At 36.3% G+C, this 19,960-nt stretch overlaps 1 protein-coding gene across 6 annotated transcripts in view; it reads right to left on the bottom strand.

Moving 5' to 3' along the window:
• Tmem161b (transmembrane protein 161B) overlaps window positions 1-19,960 on the bottom strand; it is a 72,030-nt gene that overhangs the window by 29,562 nt on the left and 22,508 nt on the right. For 2 of the 6 annotated variants that reach the window (XM_021208340.2, XM_029543953.1), the window contains exons 2-4: window positions 16,550-16,653; window positions 4,502-4,585; window positions 2,104-2,201 (exon numbers count right to left, since the gene is read on the bottom strand). In XM_021208340.2, coding sequence (XP_021063999.1) covers window positions 2,104-2,201; window positions 4,502-4,585; window positions 16,550-16,653 — 286 coding nt within the window. Of the gene's footprint in view, window positions 1-2,103; window positions 2,202-4,501; window positions 4,586-7,917; window positions 7,981-11,963; window positions 12,804-16,549; window positions 16,654-19,960 lie in introns of those variants that run through there. The other 4 variants (XM_029543952.1, XM_021208341.2, XM_029543954.1 and 1 more) reach the window with 3 other exon arrangements.

Genomic DNA, 19,960 nt, shown 5'->3' with positions numbered 1-19,960 from the left:
TTGTTAGACAAAGAGGCCCCAGGGAAACCCCAAATATCTCAGGTCATTAGATGCTCTCTATAAATTTATGGTAAGGCCCTACAGCTGAAGATAGCACATACAATTTTAATGAACACAAAGAGGGCAAGCTGGTACCTATCTAGAGCCTTTCCTGCTACTATGTTCATGGTACTAGAAGAAATGCTGCATGTACCAGAGGAAACAGGTTAACATTAATCCAACTACAAACCCTGTGATTCATAATGATAACCTGCCTGCATGATATGGTAGTAAAATACTCACACAAATGTTGTGCAAGTAACCACCCACTCTTTGACTGGATTAGAATCACACTCCAGCAAATGGAACCTATGCCCGTCACTGCTCAGGTGGCCAAGAATCTGCCACTGGATAGGCCATGGGCTTAGGGGAAAATCAAATACTGCTAAAAGAACATAATAAATGATTCTTAACAACACTCTGCTATAGATTATTGTCTTGCTTGGCCATCATCAGAGAAGCATCCTATTGCAGGAGATAGGAACTAACGCAGACATCCACAACTGAACAATGCGCTGAGAGCAAGAAGCTTTGGAAGAGTCAGTTCCAAGTGTGCCTTTATCAAGTCAAATCCCTCCTCATAGGGTTCAGTAAGACACGTTGGAGAGGAGGAGGAAAGAGGGTAAGAGCCAGAGGTAAAAGATGGCCACAAGGAAATTGTGTTTTCAGACACAACAGGCCTGACACATACATGAACTCAGAGACTGGCAGCACACATAAAACCTGCTAAAGTTTAAGTCAGATGGGATCCCAATGCTAAGAAAAAAATAGTGGCTATGGAATTAACCCCTAACAAACTGACACTGGCTTGCACTTGTTTTCTCCACTCGAGTCTTACTGGGTATTTTATTAGCTACACTTAGGATAGACCCCATGTCCAGCAATAGATGGCCAGCACAAAACCTGGCATTTTTGTAAACTTTCTATCTCAAAATGTTTTGGGTATTTTTGTCTTACTGATCTTTTGCTTCTTTATTATTGTTTCCAATTCTGTTTCTAATGGGTTTTAGTGGGATTTTATTGGAGGTGGCAGACATAGTAGTGGTGGTGTGTGTGTTTTTTTGTGACTTTTTAAAATTCTGGTTTGTTTGGGTTTTTTGTTTTGTTTTATTTTCTAAACAATGGGGGAAGGGCATAGAGCTGAGGGGGCAGAGAAGTGGGAAGAGCTAGGGAATAGGAAATCTTTTTTTTCTTTTATTATTATTATTTTCTTTATTTACATTTCAAATGCTATCCCGAAAGTTCCATATATCTTGATCAGAATATAATGTATAAATTTTTTTAATAAAAAGTGTAGACTGATTAATGTGGTAGTTCTCCATTTTTCATGAAACCCAGTGGCTCTCATATCTGAATAAGCATCAAAATCACTGGTAATTTTGAAGTCAAATTCCCAGAACCTGTTCTAGAATCAATGGATTTTAAAGATGAGAATAAGGAATCTATATTTGTAAAAGTCTCTTTAATAATATAATATGATTTATAAGGCTTGAAAACTAGTGTTAGGAACACCACTTCAGACATCTTCCCCTTCCAGCATTTAATTAGCTTTATATAAAATTCATTTTAAACTTAAAATCATTACCGTCATATTATTACAGAAACTGAGGGGTAAAGTTCATTATTTATTTTGATATATTCAATCGATAAAGGTGAACTGTAAATAAAACCTTAACTTCTTAACCCCTAACACCATTAGAATAGTTGAGTTACTAAAATTTAGATATCTCAATTTGCAAATATGATTTAAAGTTCATTATGACAGTAATAGATTATTAAAAGAGATAAATTTGAAATTTATGATCACAAGACTGGTTTCAGCCCAATAACCAGAAGCTGCAACAAGGCTGAGCAAGTGTGCCGCTCTCCAGACTGGGGAGAAGAATACTATAGAAACAGAAAAGAGAAACTTCATTTGAATAAAGCCTTTGAAAAAAATTTTTAAATATATTTGAGAAAGTGAGTGGTTAGATTCCATGCAAACAAAACCACACCCACAACAGATACAGTTTTTTCACTGACACAGACTGGTGTATGCAGAACACTTTACAAGATTGCCCTTACCTAAAGTATCCACTTCTGTAACAGACTTGGTTTCTAGATGAAGGTCAATGTCTTTTGGAATGGTTAATGGCTTATTTTCAATATGGCCATTGTATTTTCTGCAAAAATTAGATAAGTAACACAAAAATAAAACACTTAGTTATCCAAGTGCACACATTATCCTAAAGACAAGAGATTTTTAGCTTCGTTGTACTGTCACCCTAGAGGAAGGTCACATACTCCAAAACAGTTTTCCAAAGCAGACTACAAGGTGCTGAGGTAAATTATGTGACCATGTAGATGACCAGGGGAAGAATTACCTATACTGAAAGAGCATCAAAATCTAACTTGCTAGTATTGTGTTTCACAACGATTTTTCCTACTCTCTTTTGCAAATTTAAAAGCAACCTAGTATCTCTTTGGAAGGTACAAGATTAAAGGAAAGGAAGAGAAAATAAAATTCTCTTTGAATGTTCATGTACATACATATACACATAAACACAGCTGTAATGTAGGTCAGAGATGAATAAGTATATTAAAATTAATGTATATAGGAAATTCATAAACATGAAAGGCAACTGTGGAGGTGCCTACAAAGACTTCCAGATGGGGAAACCCAGCAAAGTTCTTTAAATATATTCTGTCACTCCCCAATGTAAGTTTTAAGGACAATCAAATGGATATACAAAGTAATAAGCCCAGTTTAAACACCATTATTTTCAACCTTGTATTTTCTCTTAAGAAAACATGGGGGCTCTCCGTGACAATATTTCACATAAGTGACCCAAGTCCTACTGCTGCTGTTCGTGAGAAGGGAGCATCACCAGTGCATCCTTCTATAGCTTCCACACTGAGCGATCCCAGACGAGCTATACACTCAGCTCAGTGGAGACTGCCTGCCTGGCTTGCACCAAGCCCTTGGTTTGCTCTAGGATGGCATAAGCCAGGAATGGTTATCTGCTGCTACTGGGAATTAGAGGCAGGAGGATCAGAAGTTCAAGGTCATCCTGTGTCAGCCTGAGGTACATGAGAACTCAAGTCTAAAAAAAGCAAATTAACAGATTATTAGGTATCCAAAAAGAATCTGAATATTTTTGAAATGAATAATAAACTCCATATTTAAATCCCACAGTTGTTTAAACATGGGAACAGTGGCCATCTGCTGAGTTTAGTGGTTGAAAATAATAAACAATAACAACAAAAAGAAACTAAAAAAAATCAACCTATATTAAAATACTGGTCCTTAAGTATTTACTTGAGAAATCCATTTAACATTTTTTAAAATTATTTTTTATCATTTTTGGATATATGGGTTTTCTTCCATAGTCTGTATAGCACATACACACAGTACTCTTGGAGACCAGAAGAGGACATTGTAGCCAACGGAACTGGAATTAGACAGTTTGTGAGTCTGGGTGCCAGGGACTGAATCAGCACCTATAGAACAGCCGGCATCCTTGACCACTGCACCATCATCCCAGCCTCTGGTTCAGCACTTCTAATCAACAGCATTTTAGTAAAATGTAAATTAAACTACTTAGGATGGCTGTCGATATTAAGTAGCAGCTGTACATAATAATATCCTATGAACAAAAACATTGGTTAAGAATACTTTATTAAAGTACTGAAATATAAAAAAGGGAAGGGCTTATGATTAATAATCCACTGAAATTCAAGATTAATAAAAAAGATATCCTCAAGTGATCCCCAGCTGAGGACATTGAAGCTAATGTGGACTTTCGAGTCAACACAGGCTTTCTCTGAGATTTAAATAGGGGTATGCAACTTTAAAGCCATCAGAGTTCTACATATGACTACGTCTAGTCTTTGCAATTTACAGAGGTGACTGATTTAAGAAGGCCTGTTAGCAGACAGTTAAAACATTAAACAAAATATAAAGAGCCAGGCAAGGGCTACAGCTCAGTGGTAGAGCTTTTTGTTCAGTAGCGCCATAGAAAAAAGCAATGCAGCGACTAAAGGGAACCTACAAAGCCATATCTAGTAAAAGTACCCCCAACCCCGCAAAGACTCCAAAACGGCATCTCTCAAAGACTTACAGAGAGCCTGCTGCTCGTCTCTTAAGCCACGTAAACATCTCTAACATCGTTCTCATAACTTAAATCAGAATGAGGTTAACCATTGTCGAGTAAAACAATTGTCTTGCACTTCCTGTTTTCACTGAGATTTACATGAGTTCTGATGTCAAAAATACTATCTACTTAAAGTTAATCTTTGAGTACAGCAATCATTATTTTGTACTTATATTCTAATTTTTACTTTACTGGAATTTGCAAGAGTTCTGATCTGAAATTTATCAATTACTTACATCATTAATAAATAGTCCTTTAATTGAAACAAATATATCTGCATAAATTATGTTAAATGTTTAATAAATTAGAAGCTCATTAATATAACTTACCTGTCTTTTTTACTTTTTCCTTTCTGCTGCTTCCCTGCAAGGATTCTTAATTCTTCTTCGGAAGGATGTTGATACCATCTCAAACTAAGGAAGGAAAAAAGAGCCCTTTGAAATAAGTCACTTAAATGACCAGGTAATCCGTTTGCAAGTATTTACCGAGTTTCCAATTAGAGGACACTGTAGGAAAATAGTCAAGTGACAAGTGCTGAGCGAACAGACACTGCTGCTGAAGCCCTGGGGTGAGATGCTCGCCCAGCCAGCACCAGTAAGCACTTACTAGATGCCGGGCCGGTACCCTGTATTTCTAACAGCCTGCTGTTTCCTAGGCAAAAATCACACAAACTCTGCAAGAAAATCTCTACCAATTCTCTATTTGAACCAAGTGATAGTTATCTTTAAGAGAGCTGACTGCATGTTCTCTCACATTTACATATCTTTCCTTCTTTTCTTTTCTATTACACAAGATATCCACATCATTGAATCTTCCCAAGCATCAACCACTTCACTATGACTTTCCTGGTTTACAGAGGCCTCACTATTTACCAGTCACTTAAATGTAGTAGTTCTATCTTACCCTTAGTGTATCCATATGCTGCTATCAGTATTGTGCAATGCTGTAAACTCTCCCCATTCTACTGCACACACTACTCTGGACCTGTGCTCTACTTAGTCTTCCATAGCCATGACTCTCACAACACTCTCTTACCTCATCTTCCTGCCTTTCTTGGACATCCTTCTCATCCTCCCACCCTGAGCCCATTCTTACTTCTTTTTCCATAACACATATTCTGTCAAAGTACATCAGCCCATAAAAACCCGTCTCAAGGCTACTCTAGGCAGTACAATGTGTAGACTATGCAAAGACTTTCCTCAAGGTCCTTACCATTATATTATTATAAAGAATGAATACAAACCTTGTATTGCTATACTACTTTTTAAAATCACAAAACTCTAGATTATAATGCGACACCTAAATTTAAATATCAATGACTAGCTTGCTCTTTCAAAAAAATGTTAGAGTTGACAATTTGAGTCATAACTCAATATTGCACATTAAAAACTTGTTAAAACTCTGAGATGGCATTGGGATTGTGTTAATTTTAAAGCTTACATAATTTAGAAAGGTACTGAAATATTTATGGCTAAAATAATACAATGTTTGTAATTTGCACCAAAATATGTTGGAGTGAGGGTAGATGGAGCCAAGAACACGTAAAACAAGTCTAAGTGCTAGCTACTGTGAACTAATAAGATCTACTCTGAAAATGCAGGTGTAAGACCTGAAACGTGTACAGGACTTGTGACGTTCTGCTTCCATAGCTTGCAGGATGAGCCCAGAGCTCACTTCTCCTGATTCCTTTTCAGTCATCCCCTACTTCAAAAGAGCACACACTATCTTGACTAAATGATACTTATTTCTTAAATTCTTTCATCTTTTGATGTTTTTGCAGATATTCTTCTATCTGGCTTTAAACATCTATACTCCAACTTACTTCCTGTTTCACAGGGCAGTACTCCAGTGATACAATACAGAATGTATCACCTGTTCATTGTTCATCTAGACAATGCTTCAGAAGCCCAACCTGACAGGTGCTTGTTATGCTAATAAGTTAACAGTAGAAACTGGTCATGGAAACCCCAAACATATGATTAAAGGGTTGAAACTTTAACTTCCAGTCATGGGAAAGAGACTAGAGTGTGAGTTCAATCATTTAAATCAATGATATAAAATCTACCACATAAAATTCTACCTTTGCAGGAAATTTCCTTAAAAACTTTGGATTTCAAAGCTTGTTGCAATCTTCTGGTTTACATGGATGGGTCCAGAAGGAGAAACCTTCAAGGTGTTCTTTTGTTGGGTGCAGAGGACAATGTATATTTTTTGATAACATAGCATTGCTATGGCTACTCTGGACACTTAGCATGATCAACACAAGCATCCCGAGGGCTAGGAAGGAAACACACGGCAGGTCTGGAGAACCTCAAGTGAATAGTGATTGCATCTATATATGATGGCTACTGTTGGCAGAACTGCAGCTTCCCCATGGGTTTTGTTTACATAGTCTTGAAGACAGAGGCTGCTGCCCGTGTGTCAGGTCTGCGTACAAGCCTGCATACTTGACCATGCCCTTCAGTGTGGCTGGGGAGTACTTTGAGACCTTGGCTGCAGTGAATAAACTGTTTCTATCTGCCTGTGACTTTTCATATCTCCTAATCTTCCAGGCCTCCCATGCCCCACTTCCTTTCCTGGCATGAAACTCAGATCTCACAGCTCAGCTCTGTCCAGGAAACCTAGACAGGAGTTCTGTTTTCCAGCTTCCTACAGATACCAGCCTTGCTCTACACGAAGGCAGGAAACCAAAACTGCAGTAATCCCTTCTGTGGGCAGCTTTCAAACTGGACGTCTAAACTTTTAACATAGAAGTGTGTTAATATATTTTCCCCAATTCAACCCGTCTCCTAAATGATTACAGGGCTACCTCTTTTAAAGGAGAATGTTAAGGTGGCAGGAAAGGTCCTTTACCTCTAGCCACAGAAATGAAATCTGAGGGGAGGAATATTTTACTCCTTTAATAAGATAACAAACCTTTACTTCCCAGAATTCCCATCCTCTGTAAAGTTGTTCACAGTGTGGCTGATTTCTTTTCTAAAATGCTCAGGAAGTTGCAAGTTCCCCTTGCCTTCTTTACAACATTCTACACCTGATGCTTTGGGTACCTTGCTCTTTGTCTAATGATTCCCAACCCTAGTACTTAGCAGTGGCTTCCTGCTTATGAACCTCAATGCCTAACTTTTAAGAGACACTTTCTGTTCTCCATCTTGACTCTCCAGACAACTGCCCTGTAGTTTTCTTTTAAGACTCAATAAAGTTGACCCAAATTTTTCTTCTGAGGCTCTTCTTAAACTTTAGTAATGAGAATAAAGATCCAAGAGGGGGATCTGCAATGTGAGAACTCTAGTGGTCCTTCTCAAAATTTTTGATAATACTCCAAATTCTACATGCAAAGGACATAGAAACCATGTGCCTACTTTTGCCCATATCTTATATGTGCATCTTTTATAATATTATAAGGAAAGACGTTTCCTGAATTCGATGAATCTTTCTACATGCCATCTATCTGCCAGTCAGCTAGATGGAAACAGAGTAATACTCTAATTTTCTTGAAGCTGACTCACTATTTTACTAATTTTTATATAATACAAAGCTAGTATAATTGCTGGCATATAGTAAGTGCTTAAAAAGGATCACTGAAACAAAATAATTCTGTTTCCTTCTTAGTTCAATGAATACACACACACACACACACACACACACACACACACACGCACACACACACCAAAAAGTCTCTAATTACAATTAATAGGTGAGGAGGAACTTCCTGCAATTTCTATTCAAGTACAAAATTTTAACTTACAGTTGACTTGTTATTCGGGGTAGTTATGTTCTATAGTCGCAGCGAAACACTGAATCATTGCTCCTAGGAAATACAGGGTTAGGTTCCTGCGAGCCTCTGGTCACAACAACTTTCATTAACTGATCAAGACATAACCATGTTATATGTGTTTCTGTTTTTAAACGCTTTATGTAAGATTGCTGACTCATTAACAATGACTTCACAGCAAGCAGCACTATCTCATGTCTGAATATAGCTTTTCTAATGTCTGCAATCATGAATATGCCATTTTCCCATGTTCTGCTCATTCTGACAATTTTTGTCTATTCATTCTGACATAATTTCTATGATATACATCAGCTTTTGTATCCATACAAGTATCAGGCAATGACTCTGCCTTATGTTTGGAGACCATTTTCTTTTATACTTTATTTGGTCTTAATCCTGGCCATCCTTGACCTTACAATAGGCCCTGCCTTTGCTTTCGGAAAGCAGGGATTAAAGTCAAAGTAAAATAGGAGTAGCCTTAACTGGACAAAAGGGATGCCTATTTAGGAGAATTAAAACAATCAAGCAGATTTTCCTTGTTAGCTCCCAACTGGGGACATACACGAGATTCACACAAACTTTTCACTATTTGTGAAAGTCCATGGCCGACTACTAAGGCTCTACCCACAGTGACTCCGATGTTACAAATTTTAGTATGTGGGAAAATCTCAAGGGTAGAATCCACAAATCATGGGGAATGTATGGTAGTTAGAAGAATACCTAAGTAATAATTTATTTAAAAGACTAAATTTAGTTATTTGGCTTTGAAAAATAATGAGTGAAAAATCACAAAACTGAAGTATCTTAAGAACCTGTTTTCTTCAAAGAATTTGTCCTTTTAAAATTGTTTCAAGACGGCCACCCCGTACTATGTGGGGTGTGGTGTACGCACATGTGTATATACTCACACATACACAGAGTAGAGGAGGAGAGGGCACTGGTGGCCCCTCTCACTCCTTACTCTTCTGCCCTACTCCTTTGAGGGAGGAATCTCTTCTGGAACTTGGATGGGGCTCATAAGTTATGTGGGTTTTCTTTGTTTGATTTCTGTCAGGCTGGGCAGCAAGCCTAAGAGATCCTTCTATCTCTGCCTACCACAGTGACAGGCACATTAGGAGAGCACGTTTGGTTTGCTCTGTGGGAGCTTAGGATTCAAATTCAGGTCCTCATGGCTGCACAACAAGTGTTTCAGTCACTGGGCAATCTCTCAAACTCTAAAATTATTTTTGTAAGTCTGTTTTTCTAAATGAAATACATAGTACAGTTCTTATTAGACAGTTTAAAATTAACTTCTTTAGTAGTAATTTTCAGCTGAACTCCAATGATGCCAGAGCCAAAGAAGAACATGCACTTCTAGTCTACCTCTCATTTGTTTATTCACTAGCTATTTATGGAGAGCCCAGCATGGTCCAGATACTCTGGCATGGTTATGCACTTGATTCAAAATCAAATCCAATGAAGCCAAAATTCCTGCCTCCTTTGATGCTTCTATTCCAGTCATGGAAGAATTAATTATTTTCTAATGAAAAATAAATTGGAACATGAAAAAAAAAACAAATGAATGGTGAAAAATATGAGTCTTTATTTATTAGATATATTAAAAAAGAAAAAACAAAGAGGAAAACTTCCCTAGAAGAGGATTTTAACCAGCATCCTAATGTAAGATATGGAGAGAAGAACACTGAAAACAGCGTGCCTGAAAGCACAAAAGCCTAAAGAAATGCGTACCATCGATGGAACTAAAATGCCAATGAGCAAACAAGTTCAGCAAAAAGCACAAGCGATTCACCATGAAGGTCAGAAAGGACCAGAGCATGCCAAGCCTAACAGGTGATAGAATGGAGTATAGATTTTATGCTAAAATAGTAGCCTTTGACTCAGGAGAGAGTCATTGCATTTACATTTTGAAACTTTTTTGTTGCTCTGTAAATCAGTGGGAGGCCAAAAGAACTAGTGAGATGTATTCTGGATAGCAAATCAACAGGCTAAATTCAGATGGGTGCATGCCTGATTCCTTTACTAACAGTCAGGACTTTGCACACAGTTTGATTCAATACCACATGGTTCCTATTTTCTCTACTTTCTCTCAGGAAAATGACTGTGTGTCTGCAGCAGCTGCCCTGTGCTTTCCTAACATAGTTATAAGGAAGTACTTAAAGGGAAATGTTCAGGACGTCAAGTGAAAAGTGTAATGTAAATCTAGACATGAACTATGCCATAACTAATGGACAAATCAAGTAGAAAAGATTAGGAAGAAATACAACAAAATTGACATTGATTTAATACCTTTAGGTCATCGGCATTTAATTAATCTGCTATCATATATATATATATATATATATATATATATATATATTTTATCAGTTAATCATCTTTATCTTTCATGCTGCAGGTATATACTGCTTTTGAAGTGGAAATAATGAAAGGCTCTCACTGAGACTGAAAATCTTACATTTGAATGGATTAATTTCAATGTATTTGCTAGCAGGCAATTTGGTTTGCGACTGTGGGGTTTTTTTTCACTTTTGTTGAGTTTATATTAGTAGCAATATTTCAAATAATAAGTTAAGCTGCTGTTGTACTTTACTAAATTACTGAATCAAGTTTACAGTGGCCATTCTCATATAAGTTATTGTCATAAAATATCTGACCACTATAACAACTCAGCAACACTGAAAAATAAGTAGAGGAAACAATAGCATTATCAGTGTGGACTTTATGTAAGGTTTGAGCAGCAGTGCCATTTACACCAAACCTCTTCAGAAGGAAATCTGAACATGAACACGTTAAAAACACAGTATTAACAGAGCAAGCTAGAAAGGTTTTACCATGTCATTATGAAAATTGCGGGGTATATAACACAGGCCACTGATAGAAACAGAATGTCTGTGCCTTCCAAATTCTTCTGTTAAAATCTAGTAGCCAGTGTGAGCTATCTGGCTCTGGGCTATGAGAAGGAAATGAGGTCACAAACATAGAGCCTCCATGAATGGGATCCATGCTCTTTTAATACAGAACTTGACTTACTCTTTCTGTCATGTTGAAAATACAAAGAGTCTGCGTTGTGCCAATGGGTAAAGACTCAGCAGAAACTGGTCATGGTAGCATCCTGATCTCTGGGCTGTAGAACTGTGAGACAGGCTTCTGATGTCATAAGTCACTCAACCTATGGTACTTTGTTACAGCGACTTAAACTACAAAGGCAGGAACTGATCACAAGTTTAGTTTGTACTCTACCATGTCCACAGGTGGGGAGAAATAATCTGCTCTTTGTTGACAATGTTCAAGGAATATCACTAACATTCTGGACCTGTAGTTAATTAAGGCAAAGAGAGCAAGGACTCTAACATTCCATAAAGGTAGAAGGTGAATATTTAACTTCTCCCATAGGTCTTAAGTCCTACCTACTGTGCATGTGAACAGTAGGTTTCTCTCATAAAAAGGAACTTGCTGACTCAGACAACAGGCAATCAACAAGAGGAAAAAAATAATTGAACACTGAGATGTTCTATCACCCTGCCTATGCAGTGTGGAATGAAACAATATGGCAGTACATCTGACCAAACTATAAATTATTTAATTTTAAACTATTATTAAATATGTGAATGTGTGTGTGGCGGGGGGGGGGGACGGGGACACGAGAACACGATAGTACAAAAGAGCATGCATGCCAAGGTACAAATGTGGAAAGTTAGTTTTTTCCTCTACCATGAATTATAGTGACTGAACTCGGGCCTTCACATCTGTGCAGCAAGCACTTTTACCCACTGAGCCATCTCAAAAACCCCAAAATACATTTCTGCTTAGAAACATAGGATTGAGGGTAGCAGAGCAAACTGAGAGATAGAAAACTCAACATGTAGCATGTAGAGCGAATGAATGCATGCACGAGAATGAATGCATCCATATTGCTTATGCTGAGCAATAAGGAAACTGAAAAGCAAGGTTAGGTAAAAAAAGCATGGAGCCAGCAGCACCGTAAGCCCACCATTCAAAAGGTAGGAAGACCTGTCACTTACCTCTGTGAAGAGGGGTCAAGCAAAGTTCAAAACAAAAGTCACTTTAATTACAATAGGAAGTAGGGAATTTTGTTTGTTATTCAATTAAGTAGCTAGAGAAGCTGTTTTACTCTATGCAAATAATCAACTTCTCAGAACCGGGTGGGAGTCTCAGAGTCTTAGAATCTAGAGTTGTTTTCAAGGTCAGTAATAGAGTTCACGGGTTACTGGCCTAGAAATGCTACTTACTACACAGCTTCTTATTAAAGGAGAAATTCCTTTATCATAGTCTAGTAATCTTAAAAAGAAAACTAACGTTTCATATAATTTATAGAGGCCAAGTAAACCTGTAACCAAATGCTTAGGACCAGATGGGTTTTAGGATTTAGATCCTGGAATATTTACTTGCACATGGTATTCCACGGTTGGGATTCAAATGTAATTATGAAATTTGCTTTAATATACACACAGCCTGAAGGCAATTTAAACAGTGTTTTCAATGTACATACATTCACTATTACCTTGAACACAAGTGTTGGACTGTCTGCTTGTGGTATTTAAACGAATATTCAAGAAGTTTCAGACTTTAGACCAATATGTATTTTATTAATGGTTGGAAGGATGGAATGAATATAAAACACAAAGAATGATACAGTAAGAGGTACACAGACTGAGCAATAAGATAGTATTTAAGATCTACCTCATGGCAAATATACTTCTATAATCAAAATCAATGTTGGTGTCCCTTCTCATTTAGAATATAAGATGGCTAGGTGCCAAAGAATACCACTAAGAACACAGTAAGTTTAATCATATGCTAGCTGCAACTATCTATATATGAATATATATGATGCACATATAAAAGGACAGTCTACACATCCATGACATTCTCTGAAAGGCAAAGCACTGCAAGGAAAAAAGAAAAAAAGGTAATCCTATTTACTCAACTGCCAACAGAAACTTCAGTTCTACTTGTGGTTAGAGATCACATTTACAATCCTGTTCACACGGGACAGTTCGAGGACAAGATGGGGACAGTCTGTTCAGTGGTATATACTACTTACCCTTAGTAGGTCTTTGAAACTGCAGACACTATCAAACCATATATATGCTATGTTTTGTATGCAAATATACCCTTGAATAAAGTTTAATTTATAAATTAGGTACAGTAAGAAAGTAACAAATAGAAAAATTATAACAAGATACTGTAATAAAAGTCTTTAATACTGCCTCTCACAATCTCACTGTACTACTGACTTTTTTGCGATAGAGTGAGGTAATACAATGCCTGGATGATCAGTTGACTTGAAGGGTAAATGATGTAAGGAACCTGATCTATGATGTAAAGATAACTTGAATACAGCACCCTGACACCACAAAAGTAAACCTTATCCCGACCTAGGATTAAGTGATGAACGGGCAGGTCACATGTAGTGTGACCAGTTAGGAAGAGAGTGCAGTTTCATTATGTTATTCAGAATGGTATGTCATTTTTAAAAACTTTATTTTTGAAGCTTTTCCATTTAGTATTTTCAGACTGTGATGGAATGTAGTAGAAAGTGCCATCACAGCTTTAGGGGGGACTGTGGCACTAGACCATGACTTGGGCTTCTAAAGGAAGGTCTGAAGCTGTTTATTTGTCATCATATGGACCTGAGTATGTTACCTACAATCGACTCCCATGGGTAAAGTGGAATTATCACTACATATGCGAAAAGAGAAACAGCTGCTCAGCTATCTTGTTATATCCGAGGTACAATAAAATCGCCTCAGCTTCCCCTTGACCTTCAGGTACTAACTAGTCAAACTACCACCAGCTATAAATACATGAGTCTGAGTACTAGGCTTGGTACCTCAGAATCTTTCGATTCATAATCCACTCTCTTTTCACTTGCCAACCAGCACAGCATTTAACAGTTGACTCTGAGGTCATAGAGAGAAAAGCCCACAAAATGCAGGACAAGTAGAATATGTTTCACCACTTAAAAGATAACTTAATTCCTTCATCACTATTTTGTGAGGAATCCACTGAAACAGCTGTCCAATCACACTGCCACCCCAGTTTCCCCTTTCCTGTCTGACAGATGTGAAGCCATATTAACCAGGTACTGGGACTCTGCAGGTTATATGTCCCAATGTATCTCATTCTTACTTCACTTAGAATATCCAAATGACGTATTTAGTTTTTTAAAAAATTGTCCTATGCTTTATATGAATATAAAGACTTTACAGTTTTTCTCTTTTTAAACAAACAAAAAATGTTAAAATTATGGCAATGTTAGTGAGAACTAGAAAAAGAATAAATTTTTATGTTAAAAGGCTTGTTAATTTTAAAATCTTGCTTATTTTTTTAGGTACAGGTGTTTATTCTTTGAAAGCACTGACTCCTTTGGAAAACAAGCCTAACTATCAAGTCAATATACTTCATCAGGTGCCACTTTAACCTCTGCACTGCAAAGATGCAGAAGTCATAGAGATTCAAGGAATTAAGTTAACATAAACCCAAGTACTAACCTTTAAGAAAATTATAACTTATTTATATTATTATGAAATAAATTAATAAGATGATACCTATAAAAACAAAAAATTAAAAAAAAATTCACCCAAATTCTTTAGCATACTGTTGACTAATACCGTGGTATCTACCTACACATGTATTCTTCACATAAATGGTCTTACTAAACAGTTCTACCAAACATAGTAATTCCCAAGCCATCATATAATAGTTTCAATTGCTCAAATGGCTTCAAATAAAAACTGTAATTTATGATCAATAGTACATGTGCCTCTAAGATGGTATCAATTTTAAACGCAGTATGGTTTCATATCATTGAAGGTTGACATGAGTAATTTATCCTAAATGCTATATATAAATCAATACCTTATTCTATTGAGTTAGTTAACAGTGCTGAGAGTTGGCTTTTGTGGACTTCAAATGCCAGCATAAAACCTTAAGAAGGTAGGTAAATTAAAACACAAGACAAAACAGTGAGAACACAAAATAATAACATAAAAGTAACAACTTATATGGCTTTTAACAGAACTTCATTTTGCATTAAAGGCAGCCTTAATCAATACAAAATGCATTGTTTTTAAGAACAAGTAACAATCACAAGAAAATCAACTTCATGTTTCACTTTAAAGACTGAGTTTCACACATCCTATAAAAGACCAAACTTTGATAGGATGTAGCTCAGTGAGAAACCTTAGCTCTTAACATATATAGTACCTACCCTAGGTTCAACTGAAAAGCTTATAACATATTACTTTAACAAATTTATTTTACACATTTTTAGGTTTTATATGTTTATTTCTAAGTCATTTACTTAGAACTAATGATAATTTGCCCAGCTGACATTTTATTCTTTCATAATCTATAGAATGCAAATTAAGTTATAAGATTATGGAAGGTACATAAAATCCCAGTCACAAATGATAGATTTGTACACATAACAATTTTATCAAAAATGTCCATCACTCTTTATTCATTTAAAATATATTTAAACAGTTTATTTCAGTACATAATCAGTATACATGCAAATATGCTGTATTAAAAACTTTAAAGTTTGAATATTTTCCTATATTTGACTATCACAAAGGAAAAAAGTACAAAACATAGCAAACACGAATAAAATAGAAAATATAGGTGAAAGAAACTTAAATTCTGTAAAAAGAATAGCCTTCTAAATTAAAGGCTTATCTGTCTTGCTGTACAAAAAAATTTTTAGTAAGAGAGCCACTCACTGTGTTCAAACTTCAAAGGCCTAAACAAAGACAGTGGTCAGCATTTAATCAGCTATTGAAGTAGCTATTTTGTACTAAAGTAGCATTTTATAACTGCCCAGGATTGTTCAAAACTTGCATTTCTCTGTACAGATTTCTCCATAACTTTATCATCTAGCTTCTTTTTTTTTTCTGATTTTATATTATGAGAACCTAGCATGTCAATCTAGAGTGGAGATAAATAGTATTATGTTTACAGTACAACAGAATAAATAATACAACATAATTCTACTTCCTCACTGAATCAAGGAGATTAAAATTATCTGCAATAAAACAAAGAATATCTGGTTCTTATACTAATTTTTAAATTAAGTCACCAAAAGCATGGCATTTATTCTAATTTCTTTCCAACATTTAAGCATTTGCTTCTATCTTTTCACCCTCTTGCTGACCAGCTTTTAAAGGTAACTAGAAAAAAAACTTCCTATTTTCAGTGGTCAGAGAATAGACATAAGGAAAAGGAAGAATGGGATTAGGGACTGGATCTCATCTGTCCTATTGCTTTTGTGCTATACAGTTAAACCACCATGCCAAGAGAAAGCAAGACTCTCTCTTAAAATTCACTCTTATTATTTTGGAATCAGATTCACATTTGTACTTAGAGGAAGTTACTCAGCCTTAGAAGCTGGAGACTGCCGGTGCCAGGCATTATATGACATGGTATATGCTCATAATCCTAGTACTTGTAAGACAGGAAGATTAAAGACAGGGAACTGAAAGTACCTAACTACATAGGGAACTCTATGCCAGCCTGGGCTATATGAAAGCTTGTCTCAAAACAAACAGAAAATGTGCCCATTGCAATCAGCCTATCCCTTCCTTACCTGCCATTACAGAGTAGCCATCGAGCAAGAGAATAGTGAGGTATAATCTTCTGCATGACACTGGCCATCACCATGGTAACAACCAGCTGTATACCTATCACACCCTGTGTGAAAAAAGAAACAAATAAATTTAACAATAAATTATTAATGTTTGGGGACCCTGTTGGAAAACTCTCTATACATTTTGAAAATTCTATTTTTAAGAAAACTGGCTTTAACATTAAAATATCTTGTTCTTGTGGCATTTAGGTATTCAGGAACACATACTTTGTTTAAACTACAGTATGGGTTTCACTTCCAAAATTCTCTTCAAATTACCGAAGTATCACATGCATGTGAACACATGTAAAATAGACCAACCATTCAAAATTTATTCCCAAGAATACTCTATATAAATTAAGGGTGCCTGGTCAATTTTGGTGAAGTTCTAAGAAGACCGTTGTTTTTGTTTGGGTGAACTGTTCTGTAAATATCTGTTAGGTTCATCTGCTTTTTAACATCAATTAGCTCTAGCATGTCTATCTAGTGCTTGTCTGGATGGCCTGTCTATTGTCAAGAGTGTGGAAGTAAAATCTCCCACTATCAGTGTGTGAGGGTCAATATGTGATTTAAGCTTAGTAGTTTTTCTTTTACTAACTTGAGCATCCTTGTGTTTGATGCATCAATATTAAGACTTTAAATGTTTTCTTTGCAGATTTTTTTGTTGTTGTTATGTATGTAGTATCCTTCCCTATATTGACTGCTTTTGGTTTGAAGCTTTTTTATTTTTTCAGGTCAGATATTAGATCAGCTACACCAGCTTACTTCTTAGATTCATTGGCTTAGATCTTTTCAAACCCTTTAACCTGAGACAGAGTCTATTCTCGATGTTAAGGTCTGTTTCATGGATGGGGTAGAAAAATGGTTCCATTTCATGTTCATTCTCTTACTCTATGTCTTTTTACTGGAAAATTGAAACCATTAATGTTGACAGATATCAAGGAGCAGTGTTTATTGATTCTTGTGTGTGTGTGTGTGTGTGTGTGTGTGTGTGTGTGTGTGTATGTGTGTGTTTCCCCTCTCTTTATTTGCTAGCCTGGGATTATTATTTATATTCTCCCTCTCCCCTCTCTTTCTTTCCTTTCTATATGTATTTATGGCTTCCAGTTTATTAGCTTTTTAAAATGTGATTCCTAAGTAACAAGTGGGTCCCCACATCTACACCTGTTTCTTGTGACTTTCCCTGGGCTCTTTTCCTTCTGTTTGTCTTGTCCTATTCCAAAGTGTTAATTTTTCTTTTATCTTATATTTTATTTCATTGTTTACTTAGAAACCTGTTTATTTTCCAATTAAAGATAGAAAGGGAAGTGAGTGGATCTGGACTAGAGGGGAGGTAGGGAGGAACTCTGAGGAGTAGATAAAGGGGAAACTAATCAGGATATATCATGTGAGGGGGGAACTCCTATTTTCAAGAAAAAAAAAACAGTAAATTACGAGTATGTATATGGTGTAAGTCACCATTTGTCACCATTCTCTAATTCATTTTCATTTAAGAATGAAAATAGGAAACTTTAAAACCATCAGGCTGGGCATAGTGGCACAAACCTTCAATCCCAGCACTCAGGAACCTGAGGCAAGAGGCTACATAGTGAGACCCTGTCTCAAAAATCATAAAAAGAGCAGTATATGCAAAGCCAGACCTGGTGGTGAATGACAACGGAAGCTGAGGCAGGAAGACTGATTCCGAGTCGGAAGCCAAACTGAGCTATCACATCTGTAAAGAAACAGAAAGACAAAAACAAAACACTACAAAACCCCAGCAAAACCCAGCTCTTTACTACACAAAGTGAATGATTATAGACCACTGACTGAACTAAGAGTGGAAGTGTGAGGGCAGAACTATATTCCTCATCAAATCCTGGATTTACATAGCAGTGTGGATGCGGCACACCATCTATTTAAACACTGGACCTTTGTTTCCACAGAGACAATAATCCAATCTACTTCACTGAACTGGGTAAGAGTGATTACTATCATTAGAAGTTGAGAGGTGCTTCTTAAACAGGACTGCTTTTAAAAGGTATATCAAAGCCTTTTCAATTCTACTTTATTTGCACATGCTTTAATGCCTTAAACTCAGGCAACTGGGCTACAAATAAGGCACCTTTCATTTTGTTTTGCATCCATGGGTACATTACTACACTTTATATTCTCCACTTTTTTACCTGTAGTTTGTAACAGAAGTTCTGCAATTTCTATACTCTGAATGTAACCACAAAAAAACTCTTTAACAGTGTGCCTGGTTGGTTTCTTTAAAATTATAGATTTAAATGGCAAAGGAGTTTGCAGTTAGTAAAGTGTTGTAGATAAAGTGAGCATCACTCAGACTGGCCTTGAAAACGGCGAGAGCAGCCCAGAGTGTCAAGGTCAGCAATATGGCCACTCACAGACACACTGACAATTTCAGTTTAACAGGACAGTCATTTCTGTCCTCAACAGTTAAACCATATTTTAGTCACACTTAATAAAAAGTCACTGCTATAGAATGTTATTTCAGGAAGATTGATCTAAACAATGTATATGATAGAACACGATAAAGTGGAGAAGGATATCACTTCTCTTCTTTCAAATTACAAACTGTAGTGAGATACTGCTGTTAAGAGCACTACTGTTAAAGATGCAAATCATGTAATGTACAAATGATCCAACAAAAGTCAGAGAAACAGACTTAACAATCCAGGCTCCAAAATAATGATGTTATACCTTTGGTACCTGGAGGGAAAAAAAGCATTCTAGAAATAATGTTGAAAAATTGAACGACTGATCAAATATGAAGCCAAAAAGAGACTTAAGGAGACTCATCTTGAGAAAGGCAAAGCTGGTATATTCTCAGTATTTTAGTTCATGGACAAATTATTCAATGCAAACATGAAACTCTCATTTGTTCAATTTACTATGTCACTTTCCTCTTCTGAAGTAAAGCTGAAAATAGCTTTCCAAAACCTCATCCACACACTGTGCTAAACACATGATTACCTAACAGGAATCTTTCAGCTTTCTAAAGGAAATCACTAAGTCTTTCCTAGAAGGGGTCCCTGGTAGATGAGTACATACATGATACAAAAGAAAACAGCACTTTTACCCGAAAGCAGGGATCTATAGTAAGAGTCCTTTTAAAATTATGTGAAAAAGATTTCACCATAGTTTCTTCTTTTCACACACATATAGGAGAGGTACACTGTGAAAATTGTATTTTTTGGAGAATTGTCTTATTTACTATTTTACTAGTACTAACTTAGACCAAGTTCTAAGTTGCATGAGCAACTGTAGCATTATTATCAGATTTGAACATTTTCAAGTCTCTTAATCACTTTCAAGTGATTTTTTTTTCTTTAACAGAGGATATTTTTAAAGAAATTTAACTATGGAGTT

The sequence above is a fragment of the Mus pahari genome, chromosome 11, assembly GCF_900095145.1.
Source record: "Mus pahari chromosome 11, PAHARI_EIJ_v1.1, whole genome shotgun sequence".
NCBI classification, from domain to species: Eukaryota; Metazoa; Chordata; class Mammalia; order Rodentia; family Muridae; genus Mus; species Mus pahari.
The sequence above is the reverse complement of the archived record's forward strand: the minus strand, read 5'-3'. Positions and strand labels throughout refer to the sequence as shown.